The sequence below is a fragment of the Watersipora subatra genome, chromosome 7 (assembly GCF_963576615.1).
Source record: "Watersipora subatra chromosome 7, tzWatSuba1.1, whole genome shotgun sequence".
In the NCBI taxonomy this organism is placed as follows: domain Eukaryota; kingdom Metazoa; phylum Bryozoa; class Gymnolaemata; order Cheilostomatida; family Watersiporidae; genus Watersipora; species Watersipora subatra.
This window is the reverse complement of record NC_088714.1, coordinates 56,862,477-56,875,718: the sequence shown is the minus strand read 5'-3', so window position 1 is coordinate 56,875,718 and position 13,242 is coordinate 56,862,477. Positions and strand designations below refer to the sequence as shown.

Genomic DNA, 13,242 nt, shown 5'->3' with positions numbered 1-13,242 from the left:
CATCCCTTCCGTAGCTCATCTCCTATATCATACTACCACTCAATATATATTCGAGTTCTAAAAATAACGTATAATTCCATTGCAGACACGTCATTCTCATTCGGGAACGGCAAAGAAAGAGAAGACGTACGAACGCCAATGCTCTCGCAAACCGTTCGCCAACCCGCCGCCACCGAGCTCCCCATCAACCCCTAAAACGGCCCGGAAGAGCGACCTCTACCGGAACCCCACAAGTTCCCGTAAATCAAAAACAACCGTGACTCACCTCACACCGCGTGACTCACCTCACCTCATCACACCATGACTCAGCATGACTCAGCGAGCACTTCATAACCTTAGCTCCCAACACTCACACACCTAGCCCCCCCAAACTTTCCATCAGACAACACCATGCCCCCAGCTTCTCGGGCTAAAATGTACCCAAAATCTCACTTTAAGTGCAAACGTGTGTAGATCTGCTCTCTACATACTACTGGTAATGCAGCAGCCATTTAGTGATCATCCCTTTAAAGAGATTTAGATTCAAGAAAAATTATGATGGTATATATTTATGCTTTAACATGCACTACATTGTAAATCAATATAGTGGTGCATCCCCAAAATTCCTCAACAAACATAGAACTATTGATTGATATGCTTGATGTTTCATAGGTTTATTTTGAAAAAATAGCTCAATTTTATTAATTTTGAATCTTGATATTGATTTGATCTTAAGACTCAAATAATTTTTGTTTTTTTGCAGTTATGATTCATAAAGATTTAATAGTAAAGTAAAGAGCTACTTTAAAAAAATAAAGCAAGGAGTGACAAGGTAGAAATAAAATGCAGGCGAAGGTCGGCTAACTAGTGATGCTTAATAGTTTCAAAAAGACATTAATTATATAATAACACATTTTAAGGGATTTTAGCAAGTTTAGCATACGGTTACTTGGCACAAACAGTTCTTTCAAAAAGCTACTGCTTCTAAACACAGTCTTCTTTCTGTTGCTGACCCACTGAGGCAGCAACTTTAGTTCACTCAGAGCTGGGAGAATCTGAGTCGGAGTCTGGAACATGGAAAACCACAAACTGCAACGAAAAGAGAAAACTATTTTGATCTTTTCAAAACCCAACTTAAACATTTGATAATCAATTATTTATGTTATAGTTGCTCAAATTATATAAATAAACAATGGTGGATGCTAGTACAAAAATATAGTGAGTAATGAAAAACCTTTAGTTTATTTTTACTATCCCCTGATTGGCTGACAGAGAAATAATTATTTTTCTCTAATTAAACTGTCAGTTTTTTTTTATAATTATTTGCTTTAGTTTTTTACAATCTTTGACTAATACCAAAACCTTGATAAACACTTAAATGAACATGAGTTAACTTATACCAAGGAGTGCTACTGTTTCAAACAATGAAAATAATTTTGAAATAAAATTGTTAACCCTAAATCAAGTTTGTATGCTTCACAATTTCCTTTAAAGTGTTTGGTTTGGTAAAAGATGATACTGACAACAAGACTTGCTTACATGGTCAAAACATAGGCCTTTTTTATTAATCTTCGGAAACCCCAAAATGCATCTTACTCATTGCAATGTTTCCAGTAAACAAAAATGAATAAGTTTCTTAAGACCTAATGAATATTTGTAGTAATTTTTAGCGCATTGCTGATATTGCAAAACTGAGATTTGTTACAAAGTCTTATTCTTCCATATATTTTGACCTCTCCACTAAGAAATGAAATAACTAGTGAGTCTGCTTTCTGGCTGTGAGAGTCGCTCACTAAGTTCGCTATTTATGAATTGGAGTAAAAGCTCACAACTCCCTATTACCTGGCTTCAATTGCAGGTTATAAAGCCAGGAATATGCCCATATAAAAACCTTTCCCAATAATCTACATTTTATCAAAAATAATTAATTATTTATTTTTGATGAAATGTAATCTTATTGATTAATTATTTACTAGTTTTTAAAAATTTGACATTGATGGTGGTTGATTTTTTCCCAAAACTCATAGTCATGAAAATATGATATGATTTAATCCTGCTACCTAGCATTTGCGTGATTCTGCGGACTAAGATATAAACAAGCGATTTTTTACCACTTCAAGGAATGGTTTAGTTAAAATTGCTTAAGATCTTACAGTGCTTCGAGTAAGAAAATAACATACCACCTTTTCAGCAAAGTTACAAAGCTAATTTACTGGAACAAAAAGTACAATGGTACAGAGTACAATGATACAGAGTACTAGAGTACAACGCGATACTTATAAGTGCTAACTATATCAGTATTAAGACAGTAATGAAAAAGTTGGAAAGATATCTACTATATAAACGGCAATCGTTTGTTTGTTTGTTTTATTTCATCAAAAAGTATGAAAACAGAAAAAAAAGAAAAAGAAAAGAAATAATGATGAGGCCCAAACTGCGCAGTAGCATTGCTAGTCAAGGCGCTGGGCCACAAGTTAACAGCAAGCAGCCAGAAACTATTTATTCACCGCTCAACAGGTACAGCTTGAGGGCACGTCTAAAAGTGGACATACTCACAACCCTACGCAGTTCATCAGGCAGGGCGTTCCATTGTGCTGACTGCTGGTATGACATTCTGCGATGACCCGAAGCAGATTTAGAGGGAGGTAGCTTTAGATTTAAGGAAGAGCAGCGAGTGGGATATTGATGAATGCGATGTGATTTAAGGCTGTAGAATAATTGATGAGACGCGATGAGAGTTCGAAATTTATAGAGTTTATTCACAGTCAGTATTGAAGATTTTTGAAAAAGTGGGCGGGTGTGTTCTAATTTAGGTTTATTATGTAAAATCCTGAGAACTCGTTTTGTAGAAGTTGAAGTTTGTTTAAGTATTTACCTGGAGCGTTCCCCCAAGCCTCAATACAGTAACTGAATTTGGAATGAATCAATGCGTTGTAAATTAAAACCAAAATTTTGTGGGGTAAATACCTTGAGCATTTATATAAGAGTCCTAACAAAGGTCTAACACTATTAAAAAGTTTTTCTATGTGAACCTTCCATGATAAATTTGTATCAATGTGAACACCCAGAAATTTTACACTTTCGACTTGGTTTAAAATTTTACCATGCAAAGTTAAAGCGGTCTTCGGGAATTCATATTTATTTTGATTGTTTTCTAATATCATAAAGTTTATTTTGTCTACATTTAATGTTAGTTTGTTCATAGTACACCATTTTTGGATTTCATTCAGTTCATTATTTACTGCAGAAATTTGCTCATCTAAGTCTTTGGATTCTAAAAATAAGTTTGTATCATTGGCATACAAAATGGGAGTAAAAACTGTTAAAATGTTTGGTAAATCGTTAATATAAATTAAAAAAAGTGTAGGGCCAAGTATGGATCCCTGGGGTACACCACATGTAATGCTTAGTTCATCAGAGACAGATTGTCCAATAATGGTGACTTGCTTTCGTTGAGAAAGAAAGTTTTCCACCCATTTAATAGAATTTGAACTAAACTTTAGCTGTTTCAGCTTATATAAAAGAGTTTGGTGATCAAGGGTATCAAAGGCTGTACTAAAATCAAGATAGACTCCAAGTACGGATTTCCCATCATTAAATGCTTTTAAAATTTGATTTGTGAATTGAGTAAGAGCTAGTGTAGTGTTTTTATTTTTCCGAAATCCAAACTGGTTTTCATGAATCAAATTATTACTTTCTAAATATTGCATTATTTGTGTGTTCACAATCGTTGTCTGTCTGCGTGTTTGATTGATTGTCCGCCTTATAGAGTACCGTACGTTTTCGACTATTAGCCGTTACTAAGTATCTAGGGCGCATTAACGAGAATCTCCGGTTATTGCGCCTCATAACCTATTCATCGTTTGCCGTTTTCAAGACAAAATGACGTAATAATGACAACTCTACGGCTTTCTTTTAGCTACATGACACGCGATGCTTTTTTGTCCTCGACGTATTAGGGCTAATTTGTTTTCGGCAAAACGATATCGACAATAGACTCTCTCGATATTAGAATTTGGCGACTAAATTTTATTAATTCTATGAAACACGATGCCGTTTTTGTGAACCTCTATTTCTGGATTTTCTTAAGGTTCAATTGCTAAATCGCTGTTAAGGTCACTACTTTTCACGCGGACAATAATGTATTATCTCGAGTAGGAGTAACATCTATATTCTCTCACCTTCGATCAGACAAAGACACTACAATAATTTACTTTTACATAACATATCGTTGTAGCAGTATCGTCGTATTCAGAGTTTTGGTGGATATCTGTTGGTGGAACAGTAACTTTTTTATACACACTTATGTAAGAATTGTTATTATTAATTCAACATATTCACGAATGTTATTTTGTTTTCTCAGTTTGTATTAATTGTATCATTACTGAATCATATCATATTGTAATCGTAGCAAAACAGACTCGATTTAGCTATTACTTGCTAATTATTTCACTGTTACATCTAAACCCTTTATAGTCGTTTTATTTTTAAAGATTATTTGACCTGCACGAAACCTTTTTTGTCATTATATGAAGTTTATATGAAGTTTAAAAGTAGTTTGACAAAGTAAATTTGAAACCCTTCACAGTTGTTTTAGGTAAAATGGCAAATGTTGTTATATGTTAAATACAAATCAATTTTCTGTTCAGTGTTTTTTTATTACCCGGGCAACGCTGGGTTGTACAGCTAGATGTATTAGCTTACACACCTTTCCTGTTAAATCTAACCAGTTGGTTTTTCGTAATGATTTTCACATTTTACAACAAACATTTGTAAGATTGCGGTAAGATTTATCGTGTAAGATTGCAAGTATCAGTTATTCTCCACTATCTTATATTTACATACATTTACATATAGTAGATATTTAAATTCTCTTATCTCCACTACTTAATAACGTTGGATTTGCCGCTGTTCGTGATAGTGGGTCATGTTCATTTCCTTCAGCAGCCGAGTTACTAACTTTTTTCCAGCTACGAGTAGGCCTACTGTAACTTACTATGACAGAACTTTCACGAGTACTCCGAGCGTTGTGATATGCTATTGTGAAAAGAGAGCAGCTGCTATCGACTTACTGTCACCCTGCATCAGCCATGACTAGCTATACGTCGCCTGCTCAAAAGTAGGCACACGCCGAAAACTGTTTCTTCATACGCCCGACAGAAAAACCAAAAATGTTGTCTATCAGCATGTGTTGTGTTGAACTAAGGGAGAGAGAGGGAGAGAAAGGGAGAGAGAGGGAGAGCGAGGAGGGGAGGGGGGGGAGAGAGAGGGGGGAGAGGGAGAGAAGGAGAGCGAGGAGGAGAGGGGGGGAGAGAGAGAGGGAGAGAGAGAGAGGGAGAGAAAGAGGGAGAGAGAGAGAGGGGAGGGAGGGAGAGAGAGAGGGAGAGAGAGAGGGAGAGAAAGAGGGAGAGAGAGGGGAGGGAGGGAGAGAGAGAGGGGAGGGAGAGACGGAGAGGAGAGAGAGAGAGAAGGAGAGGGAAGGGGGGGGGGGGGAGAGAGAGAGGGGAGAGAGAGTGGAGAGAGGGAGAGAGAGGGGAGAGACGGAGAGAGGGAGAGAGAGGGAGAGGGTGAAGAGGGAGGGAGGGAGAGAGGGGAGAGACGGAGAGAGGGGAAAGAGGGAGAGAAGGAGAGAGAGAGGGAGAGCGAGGAGGAGAGAGGGAGAGAGGGAGGGAGAGAGAGAGAGGAGAGAGAGGGAGAAGGAGAGAGGGGAAAGAGGGAGAGATGGAGATGTAACTGCATATTTGGAGTTGTTTTACAGTATGAAAGACAACTCTCAATAAACCTTATGCTGCGCGTGAATCTATTCCTGTAGACGGGTAATGCAGCTAGTATATATATATATATATATATATATATATATATATATATATATCTACTATATAAACGGCAATCGTTGTCTGTCTGCGTGTTTGATTGACTGCCCGCCTTATAGAGTACCGTACTCTTCCGACCATTAGCCGTTACTAAGTATCTAGGGCGCATTAACGAGAATCTCCGGTTAGTACACGCCTCTATTATAAAACGTAACCTGCTATTCATCGTAGGTATGAACGATGAATACTGATATGCTAATAGTATGAGTTGTCTTCTCGATATATTGAGTCACCGATAACTCCTAAATATGAGCAGTATAAATAAATTACCGTATATGGCGGTCTTTTCGATTCGATCGTTAGTTAGTTAGTAATCTTTTATTTTGCTGATAACAAAATAACAAAAAGCCTCTATTTGCAGGCATATTATCCAATAAAACGGAAACTGTAGAAGAATCCTGAATGTAAGATAGTAGTGAACAATTCATATTTAGTTTGAGATTATTTGTGTAAAAGTTAAAATAAAATTTACATGAGAGGATGACTTCTAATAAGTAATGCAGGATAACTTGTACAAAGATAAATTGATTGATATCTCCTCTACTTAATAACGTTGGATTTGCCGCTGTTCGCGATAGTGGGTCATGTTCATTTCCTTCAGCAGCTGAGTTACTAATTTTTTTCCAGCTACGAGTAGGCCTACTGTAACTTACTATTACAGAACTTTCACGAGTACTCCGAGGGTTGCGATATGCTATTGTGAAAAGAAAGAGAGCAGCTGCTATCAACTTACTGTCACCCTGCATCAGCCATGACCAGCTATACGTTGCCTGCTCAAAAGTAGGCACACGCCGAAAACTGTTTCTTCATACACCCGACAGAAAAACCAAAAATGTTGTCTATCCGCATGTGTTGCGTTGAACTAAGGGAGAAAGAGAGGGAGAGAGAGAGAAAGGGAGAGGGAGAGAGAGCGAAGAGGAGAGGGGGAGAGAGAGAGAGGGAGAGAAGGGGGGAGAGAGAGGGAGAGCGAGGAGGAGAGGGGGGGGGGGAGAGAGAGGGAGAGAGAGGGAGAGAGAGGGAGAGGGAGAAGAGGGAGAGAGAGGGAGAGAGGGGAAAGAGGGAGCGAGGAGGAGAGGGAGAGAGAGAGGGATAGAAAGGGAGAGAAAGAGGGAGAAGAGAGAGGGGAGAACGGGAGAGAGAGGGGAGAAAGGGAGAGAGAGAGAGAGGGAGAAAAGGGGAGAGAGAGGGAGAGCGAGGAGGAGAGGGAGGAGAGAGAGAGAGGGAGAGAAAGAGGGAGAAAGAGAAAGGGGGAAGAGGGAGGGAGAGAGGGGAGAGAGAGGGGAGAGAAGGGGAGAGAGAGGGAGAGGGGGAAGAGGGAGGGAGAGGGGAGAGAGGGGAGAGACGGAGAGAGAGAGAGGGAGAGAAAGAGGGAGAGAGAGAGAGAGAGAAAGAGGGAGGGAGAGAGAGGGGAAAGAGTGGGAGAAAAGGGGAGAAGGAGAGAAAGAGGGAGAGAGAGAGAGGGGGAAGAGGGAGGGAGAGAGAGGAGAAAGACGGAGAGAGGGAGAGAGGGGAAAGAGGGAGAGGAGAGAGAGGGGAGAAACGGAGAGAGGGGAAAGAGGGAGAGAAGGAGAGAGAGAGGGAGAGCGAGGAGGAGAGAGGGAGAGAGAGGGAGAGAAAGAGGGAGAAGAGGGAGAGAGAGAGAGAGAGGGAGAGATAGGAAAGGGGGAGAGATGGAGAGAGGGAGATGTAACTGCATATTTGGAGTTGTTTTACGGTATGAAAGCCAACTCTCAATAAACCTTATGCTGCCCGTGAATCTGCTCCTGTAGACGGGTAATGCAGCTAGTATATATATATATCTTTCAAAGTATGTGTGTATGTCGCTCCAGCTATAGTTATTAAAAACTTGATAGTGAAATTTTGCATTTTGAACTCGCGACAATTACCACGAATGCATTGAAGTTTTTTATCTGGACGCTCTACCACTGAGCTAGAACGGCATAGTGATCAAAGGCGTTTTCATATACAGCATGCACCATGCACGTGTTAATTATTTTAGCCTTGCGTTTACGAGTTACGATGCCTCTGTTTAAAAATATTTTGGTACCTAAGTGTATGCAACGCAAAGCTTCTTCGTTTTTTCGTTAAGGCTAAATTTTATCTCGAATTAATATTTATTTCGAATTTAAAATTTTGGAACTCGTGTGTTTATTATATAGAGCAAAACTTCATTTCTTGACCAACTCAGTTTTCAACCAAAGCTTTCAAGATTTGTTTTTTCAAGATCTCAAACATTAATTCGGAACAAACTAGAGCATTAACATTGAAATTGGTGGAGATTGAAAACATTTTTTAACAAACGGAGAAGCAATTCACGCTTCATAAGTCCTTACAAAAAGGGAAAACCATCTGCGACGACATCTCCTCTAACGAAGAGATTTTTTAGAGAACTAACCCTTCCAGTCAAGTTACTCTAAATTGCTCTTGAAGAGGATTCTCCTTTAAAGATGTGAAGTAAACATGCCATTGCTGTTTATATTTTCCTTTTTTTGCGATTTTTAATGTAACTGATCTGTTGCATTTTTTTGCTGTTTCATTATCAACTTCTGCAATTTTTGTCATTTTATCATTTTATCTCGACTGTTGTAACTCTAATGTTTATGATAATTTAAGAGCAAAACATACAAAATATTCACTTTTGTTGTCTTTTCCCGTCATTGTAAATAGAAAACTTTTTATTAAATTTAAACACGACCCATATCTACCCGCTTTAATTTTTAGTATGCGGTATACGGTACAGTTTATTGTGTAAAATTTAAAATACTTTACCGAAGTTGTTTTCTCGCCTTGGAATGGATTGAAATGTACTTTCACTCATTCGAATTGAAACAAATTGTTTCGGATCTCGAAAAAATTTTGGAACAGATTATGTTCAAGAACCGAGGTTTCACTGTACCTTATTAAAATAAATACGTCACTGAAAGTTATGAAATTTTAAATATACAGTGGTTTTTAAACCTTTACAGAAGTTTTATTTATTTTTAATTTAGTTTTCTTGCACAAAACCTTTAGTTACAGTTATTTGACAAAGTTGGAAAAGCTTTACAATTATTTTTATTTTCTTTTTTAATTTATTTCAACTACACAGACCGCTTCGAATGTAATTTGAGAGTTAGTATAACAAATTTTGTTATATGTTAAATACAAATCAATTTGCTGTTCAAGGAACTTTTTATTACCTGCGCAACACCGGGTAGCACAGCTAGTGTTAAACTAAAAGATGAAGATGTTCGATGTCTCATATGTTGTCAACAACACAAGTTGTGTATGTCAAAGCACATCACATACCCTGCAGATCACCTGTTTGTGCATTGAGACAAGCTAATATTTGACATATCCACTCCCCTAGAATCCTACAGTACATATACACATTTTTTTGTAGTAAATATTGACGGCTTGACTATTAACAGCACAGTTACATGTATCGGTCTGAGCCAATTCCTGATATTGGCTAACTAATGTATTTGTTTCACATACACTAACCATAGCATTATATTTTAGCCTAATGATTGTTAAGGGCAAATTTTTAAATAAGCAACAAAAACGAATCCTATTTATATTCACCTATAAATGTTTAAAAAAAGCATAAATAAAGTGTTCTAGAATAGTAAATCTTACTACTAACTTGCCAAAAACTTGTTAAAGTACATCTGCAGCAGCATGCAGCTAGAATAATACAAGCAACTTATTTGTTTTTACCACTGTTCATGTTGAAATACTTTTAAATTTCATCATCGCCAAAAGCTTGAAGTTTTTAATCTTAAAGTTTAAATCTTAGTAAAAAACAATTTATTAAACAACTTATTGCTTCTATTATTTCCTGTTTTTCCGTCAGTGCAACATTTCACTAATTTTATCAAAATAAAAGAATTGAAACAAAAACACAATTAAAATGAAGCTTCAAAAACCTGACACAAACTTTCAAGTTTTTAAATTTCCAAGTTTTATTGACAAAATTGTAAAACGCTTGATAAATTAACATAAATTTGCATTATCGTGTTTATACATAACTTTACATTTTAGTGGTTTATGGGTTATAAAAAGCCTTAATCTTTTAAGACCAAAGTACGTAAACTTTAGGGAATAACAACAATTTTAGTTAGAAATGATACTGGCTAAGTTTAATTTTGACAAGAAATTGATTGGTAGTGCCATATCTTTAAGCTGACAGACCAATATATGAACTGACATACTGATACATGTAAGTATGCAATCGAATTTTTATCATAATATACAACGTTCGAAGCCTAGTTTATTTTACATTTTTTTGTATTGCAAAAAATCAACATGCATTCTCTTTGCTTATGATACTCGCCATTCAGATTATATAACTGGAGTTGTTATATCTATTTATTAAGTATAGGCTATTCAGAAGACAAAGCTAGATTGCTAGCTCAATTTTGAAAGCCAAGCTACATACTTCACTACTATGATTAAAAATTTATTTGAATAACGCTTGCAACAACTCAATGCCTTCAAGGTTTACTTGCAACAAAATCCACATTAAAGTAGTTACTTGGTACCAAAAGATTCACCATGTCTTACTCTGTTGTGTTGTAGGTGCAAAATATGTGGAAATGTAATTACAAGCTCTTGAAAGCTAAAAAACAAACAGTTAATCGCAGTCATCACAAAAAGTCCGTAGTTTGGAATCTCTTTATTTTTATGACGTTCTCAAACATTGTGTTATATTTTTGACACGGGATGTTATCACGTATAATTAAAGGCCAACAAAAGGCTCAATAAAAGACACCTCGTAGCACTAGTTTATGACAAACACTTTGGGTTTTACCAAAAAGCCATTATCAATTATAGATGCTCGATACTTTACAGTTTTTTCTTGGCTTGGTCTAATCATCTGGTCGTAAACTGATCATGTGACTCATACTTCCTGCCAAACTGTGCGAAAAAGTTCTGCAGCAATTTTTGACTGTCACAGGTGAGCAACAAGCTCGTCATTCTTGTCAGAAAATGATATGCACTCCTTCGAGCAAAGGTTAAAAAAATTATCTAAATTTTTATGGTCGGTTTGAGATATCAGTGCTCCAATTGACAGCATTATGATGATGATGAAATAGAAGCGTAATGACAATGGACATGGTTTTATTGAATGTATGAAATATACTTTTAGAAATATTTTGACGAATTAGGTAGCATGAAAGTATAAACAGAAGCTATTATGTTCAACTATGTCCCAATTGAGCTGTTTTGGGAAGAGATTCCAATCTAGGGAGTTTTTGTAATGACTGTTTTGCAATTAACTGTTATTTTTTGAGCTTTAAAGAGCTTATAATTATGTTTCTACATATTTTGAACCTACAACACAGCAGAGTAAGACATAGTAAATATTTTGATATCAAACATCTGTAGTGTAAATTTTGTTGCAGGTAAACTTTTAATAAAAAGTGAGACAATTTTACTGAAAAAATAATCTATGGGGCCCTTTTCTAAGCCTGGTTTTGTAATCGTTACCATATTTTACATTATTATAGATCCATTTGAGTTTAACTCACTTTAAAATTCAGAAAATAATCCCTATTCTAAATAAGCTCGCTTTATAAAAAAAATCTACATATATGTAGAAACAGGTAAACTAGTAATTTTGATAAATTCTACATGCCAGGCAAAATGATAGCTAACATGGTTCAGTTATAAAGTTGGGTGATAAATATTGATGCTTGCTGAGTTTCTTCAACTAATAAAGCCTTCTGAACTTTTGCTTTAACTAAAAATAAACTGGACAGTAGGCCACATTCTTTTAAGAACTAAATATTAAATATTCTGAAATAGAAAACCGCTGTTTTAAACATACGATCTGAATCCAAATTATTAAAGTTTAACTCACAAAGAAGGTCTTAGTAAGTAACTCTGTTATACAAAATTACTACTGATAAGTCTTTGTGGAAATTTTGTAGAAAATTCAAGGAAAAATTTTCAGCGTAATTCCAAAAGAGTTGAAATCCTTCTCATATTTTCTAGCTATAATTTTCTTGTGTAGGAAGTTTATGAACTGATCTATAAATGAACAAGATATTTAGCAATAAAGCATTTCAAAAAGACTGAGACTTACAAAGAAGGCATATTTTAGCCAACAAAATACAACACATTGCTCACTCAATGAGAGACTTTTGCCAACGGGTGTTGGATCAAATCCTGGCCAATGAAGATCAATTAGTACAGGGTTTTGTAAGTAATTTAGTCCCAAACCGAAACATACTTGTATATTTTTTGTAGAAAGGAGCATTACAAAAACAAGCCATAAACTACAAGCAGTAAAATATTTTGAACAATTACTATTACAATAGAAGTTTTTGAATATAAATACTACAATAGCACTCAAAAGCCAACATACGTCTGCACAGATAAATAATTACAGAAGCAGTTACAATGTTTTCAAACCAACATCTCTCTGAAAGTCAACAAGGTCGGAAACTACAACACTAATATTAGACAAGCGTGATTCTTTTTAGTCATAAAAGTTTAGTAGTTTTAGGAAAATTGCATGCCTTGACCGAAAAAAATTTCGAAAAAATTATGACAAAAACTTAGATTAGTCATTTATTACAATCTTATAAGACTGATACTACCATCAGACAGCCTGGTCAGCATGGTAAGACTGATACTATCATCAGACCTCCTGATGGGCATAGTAAGACTGATACTACTATCAGACCTCTTGGTCAGCATGGTCAGACTTACACTACTATCATACATCCTGGTGAGCATGGTAACACTGATACTATCATCAGACCTCATGGTGAGCATGGTAACACTGATGGTACCATCGGATCTCTTGGTCAGCATGGCAAGACTGATACTATCACCAGACCTCCTGATGGGCATAGTAAGACTGATACTACCATCAGACCTCTTGGTCAGCATGGCAAGGCTTATACTACTATCAGACATCCTGGTGAGCATGGTAACACTGATACTATCATCAGACTTCCTGGTCAGCATGGTGAGGCTGATACTACCATCATACCTCTTAGTCAGCATGTTAAGACTGATACTACCATCAGACATCGTGGTAAGCATAGTAAGACTGATACTACCATCATACCTCTTGGTCAGCATTGTAAGACTAATATTACCACGAGACTGCTTAGTTGCCATAGCTAACTGACTGCACAGGTCATTTCACAAAGGTTTTGAAATTTGTCGTTTCACACTAACGTAAAATATATTGAATAAAATATGTAACTGCTATAGTTTTGCAAAACAATAACATACCTATTTGCAAAGTCAATGTAGCTGTAAATTGCATCAACAGAACACAGTGAAAAAATCCAATTGTTTTGTTTTGTGCATGCAGTTGTAATGCCTCCCGAAAGAGTCATCACGTTTTTTCCTCATTTGACCAAATACTTGTAAATATTTGTCTCTAAAC

The 13,242-nt window shown here is 36.3% G+C and overlaps 1 protein-coding gene across 1 annotated transcript; it reads right to left on the bottom strand.

The window, feature by feature from the left end:
- Nucleotides 1-12,413: 12,413 nt before the first annotated feature.
- On the bottom strand, nucleotides 12,414-12,968 carry LOC137400918 (CDKN2A-interacting protein-like). The gene has a single exon (XM_068087258.1). It carries the CDS (start codon nucleotides 12,966-12,968, stop codon nucleotides 12,414-12,416), a length of 555 nt encoding a protein of 184 aa, XP_067943359.1.
- Nucleotides 12,969-13,242: the final 274 nt, after the last annotated feature.